The sequence below is a fragment of the Scylla paramamosain genome, chromosome 23 (genome assembly GCF_035594125.1).
Source record: "Scylla paramamosain isolate STU-SP2022 chromosome 23, ASM3559412v1, whole genome shotgun sequence".
Taxonomy (NCBI): domain Eukaryota; kingdom Metazoa; phylum Arthropoda; class Malacostraca; order Decapoda; family Portunidae; genus Scylla; species Scylla paramamosain.
Window position 1 is genome coordinate 17,376,718 of NC_087173.1, and position 3,342 is coordinate 17,380,059.

The 3,342-nt window shown below is 50.8% G+C and overlaps 1 protein-coding gene across 3 annotated transcripts; it reads left to right on the forward strand.

Moving 5' to 3' along the window:
- The first annotated feature begins 688 nt into the window (after nucleotides 1-688).
- On the forward strand, nucleotides 689-2,494 carry LOC135112314 (uncharacterized protein DDB_G0280579-like). 3 transcript variants are annotated; one of them, XM_064026647.1, is made up of 2 exons: nucleotides 689-1,043; nucleotides 1,685-2,494. In XM_064026647.1, exons 1-2 carry the CDS (start codon nucleotides 878-880, stop codon nucleotides 2,287-2,289), a joined length of 771 nt encoding a protein of 256 aa, XP_063882717.1. In that variant the 5' UTR covers nucleotides 689-877; the 3' UTR covers nucleotides 2,290-2,494. The 3 variants fall into 3 exon arrangements, with proteins under 3 accessions (XP_063882717.1, XP_063882716.1, XP_063882715.1); XM_064026646.1 differs by having other exon boundaries at nucleotides 691-1,073; XM_064026645.1 differs by having other exon boundaries at nucleotides 692-1,106.
- The last annotated feature ends 848 nt before the right edge of the window (nucleotides 2,495-3,342 follow it).

Genomic DNA, 3,342 nt, shown 5'->3' on the forward strand with positions numbered 1-3,342 from the left:
CTTTATAGGAACAGGTTGAATGCAGGCAAACTTCCAGCAAGAAGGAAAGGTAGATGTTGACAGACAGAGCTGAAAGAGTTTGACTAGGCAAGGTGCAAGCACGGAGGCAGTTTCAGAGAACAATAGGAGGGACCCCATCAGGTCTATAAGCCTTCCGAGGGTTTAGGCCAGCGATGAAATAAAAGTCCGCTCCAGTATTTTTCATGAAAGAAATATTGTGGTAAGATTGAAATATCTATACGAGATTTATGTATGAGAGAGAGAGAGAGAGAGAGAGAGAGAGAGAGAGAGAGAGAGAGAGAGAGAGAGCCAATTCAAGTGGGCTGCTACAGGCAAGTCAGTCATGGTGCTGGCAAAAGATCAACAACAACAACAACAACAACAATAACAACAACGAGAGAGACGCTCATGGTGACTCTTCACTCAGCTTGGCGGTCTGTTACTCATCTTATCACTCCTGCACCACAACGCCCGCCCAGTGGCAGCGTGACGCCCGCCGATCCAGCCCGCAGATAACACACCGCCGGAAGCTGGAACACACACACACACACACACTGCCGAAACACAGCAAACAACAAATCAAACGACCAACACTAACTCACCGGAGCGTCACACTTCGTGAAGACTTGAAGCTTCACACGCGCGGTCCGGTGCTCCTGTCCGCGGCGCGCCGCACTGCAGGGAAGCGCCACGTCAGTAACGAGTGTGGGCGAGGCACGACTGAACAAGGTGACGTCAAGAGACCGAGGTGCGGCACGCCCTTCACACACTGCTGCACCGCGCACGTCACCGCTGCCCGGCACTCGCCAATACTTCATCAGCGTCCGTCCACCCCTCACCCCACCCCTCTTCACCACGCCAGCGACGCCCCGCCAGCATGGACACCCCCGCCACCCTCGATGTGGATTATGACGAGGAGCACCACTCTGAGGGCGCGGCGCAGCTCGAGGCGCTGGAGGACCAGCTGTCCCTGCACTCCTCCACGAGTGGCGAAGAGCACGTGCTGCCGGACGCCGGGGGAAGCCCTGACGGAATCTTCTGGGGTATCCTGGCCGCGTTCTGTATACTCGCTGGTTTGTCAATTGGCCTCGCGTTGTATTTGAAAAGTAAGTGAATAGCAATTTGCAGGATCACCCAACTAATGAATGAAGGTCAGATCAATAAATCCATTTCCTGGTTCACTGCTGACAGCCTGAGGCGCGCAGCAATTCATTGGTTGGGTGATACTGCGGCAAGTCTTCATAATGGGACCGCAAGGCTGAGACGAGATGGCCCCACTCCGACTGCCCCCGCCGCGCCCCCACCGCACGTGGGGGCGCGGCGGGAGTCTGGGCAAGGAAACCAAACCGCTTCAATGGCTGTTCACAACAACAATGATGGAGTCGCTGCCCACATCTAAACTTAATCCTTTTCAATATTGCCTTTTCAATATTGCGTTTAGCAAGTTATTTTTATTCAATAGCATCGCGTGTCTGTTCTGAACGATAGTTGTTCTAAAATAGCGCGCCCGGTCTTATTATATAGATTTGCCGAAACTGCAAATTGGCTTGAGGTCATAGCCAGTTCATGTGTATTAGTGAATAACTAAAATGTTTGCATCCTGAGATCTGAGGTGACTGCATGCTCGCGTGAGGCTGCATTGTGATTTTAAGTGCATGCTAACAATTGCCACCCCTTGTTCCAGGCAGCTTCGCGTTGACCATCGGTGACTTCTTGCGTCGGTGCTGCTCTAAGCTAACCGGCGCCTCCACTCACGACCCCGTCCTGCTGAACGTGACTGGCCGTCAGAGTAAAGACGACTTGGACAAAGACGGCGCGGAGGATGACAAGCGCAGTGAGGGGAGCTCGTCAGATGAAGGGGAAGGTGGGAGTAACAAGAAACTTGAAAACTCTACAACCACTAAGGTTACGTTCCACAAGAGTGAAGGTGACGGTGACGGCACTGAACCCTCGGAGGGTAAAGGGAAGGAAGCAGCGAAGGAGCGAGATGCCACTGATGATGCGGCTGAGGAGGCGGAGGGACAGCAAGGGGACGCGAAGACAACAGAAGCAGCGGAGGAATCGGAGGCTGCGGCGGCAGGCGAGAACAGAGAGAACGAGGAAACGAAGGAAGTGGAGGCGAAGGAGGCACAAGAAAGCGAGAAGCGGTCCCGCCGCAGCTCCAGCTCCAGTTCCAGTTCAAGTTCTGATGAAGAGAGTTCTGTACGTCAGCGGAAGAACGCCGCGGCAGAGACGGCGCCGGAGGGGGAGGCGGCGGCGGCGGCTGGCGAGGTGGAGCACAAGGAGTGAGGCTGGCATCGCCTCGTGTCTGTTAATTGTCCGGCGTCCATTAACGAGTTTACGTAGTGTGATATTATTTAGTAAATCTTGTAAAGTATATTTGTTTATTAACTGCTGTGGTTTATTGTTCCCCGTAAATGTTTATTCCTCCCCACATTTGATTATGTAGTAAGAGAATTTTGCGTTTTGTTAAATATATTTTTTTCCACAAAAACTAATTAACTATTTTCCTGAAAGAATAGCTTAATTAAGGTGCGTCCACAAGGCCGAGCAGTGTCCGTCGGTCAAAACTGTTACCAGATACAATGGAAAGCGAAAAGGCTCGCTGGTGACGTCAGAAGCGAGCACCAGGAGCTGTACCGGACACTGTCCATGTTCGTAGTATCGGAACCTTTAGGTATGGATCCTTAAGTACATCCTACTAGTAGATGGTTTGGCACGTCTCGGGAATAATTGCAGACAGACTGTTTAGATATTCTTATTGTGTATTGAAGGGAAGTGTAGGAGCACCCGGTGGAAAGGTGAATCAATGTTGCCTCTAGACATGCTTCTGGTGAAATGCTTTCTCTCATACAGGTGTCCTGCTTCGTTATGAAAGGTTTTACCTTCTCCAGTAAGTCGTAGAAGGTGTTTGGGTTCATCCCCATATAGTTTGTGAAATCTGATTCATGACCAATATGCAGTTCATGTAAAGTGGTTGCATGACTTCCTCTTCCTCCGTGTTTCTAACCAGTCCTTGCACCATTCCCTTCTTGTCACCTTGTCCTCACACAATGCAGGAATGATTATGCTGCACAGGGCAATTTTCTTGGTTTTGTTTTCTTATCTTCTTGTGCACCATGATGATGTCCCACACTAGGCGATGGCAACAACCACCTGTCGCCGAAATCCACAGCAACACTGACGTAAATACCTGCATGTTGCTAACGGACATCAGCTTCGAACATTGTCTGCCGGTCTTCGTCTGGTGAACAGAGTGGAAACTGTGGTTTACAACTTCATCTGGCACCACTGTTTGTTGCCATATAAACTTCCCTCGTTTAAACGCTTATGACGTCATCC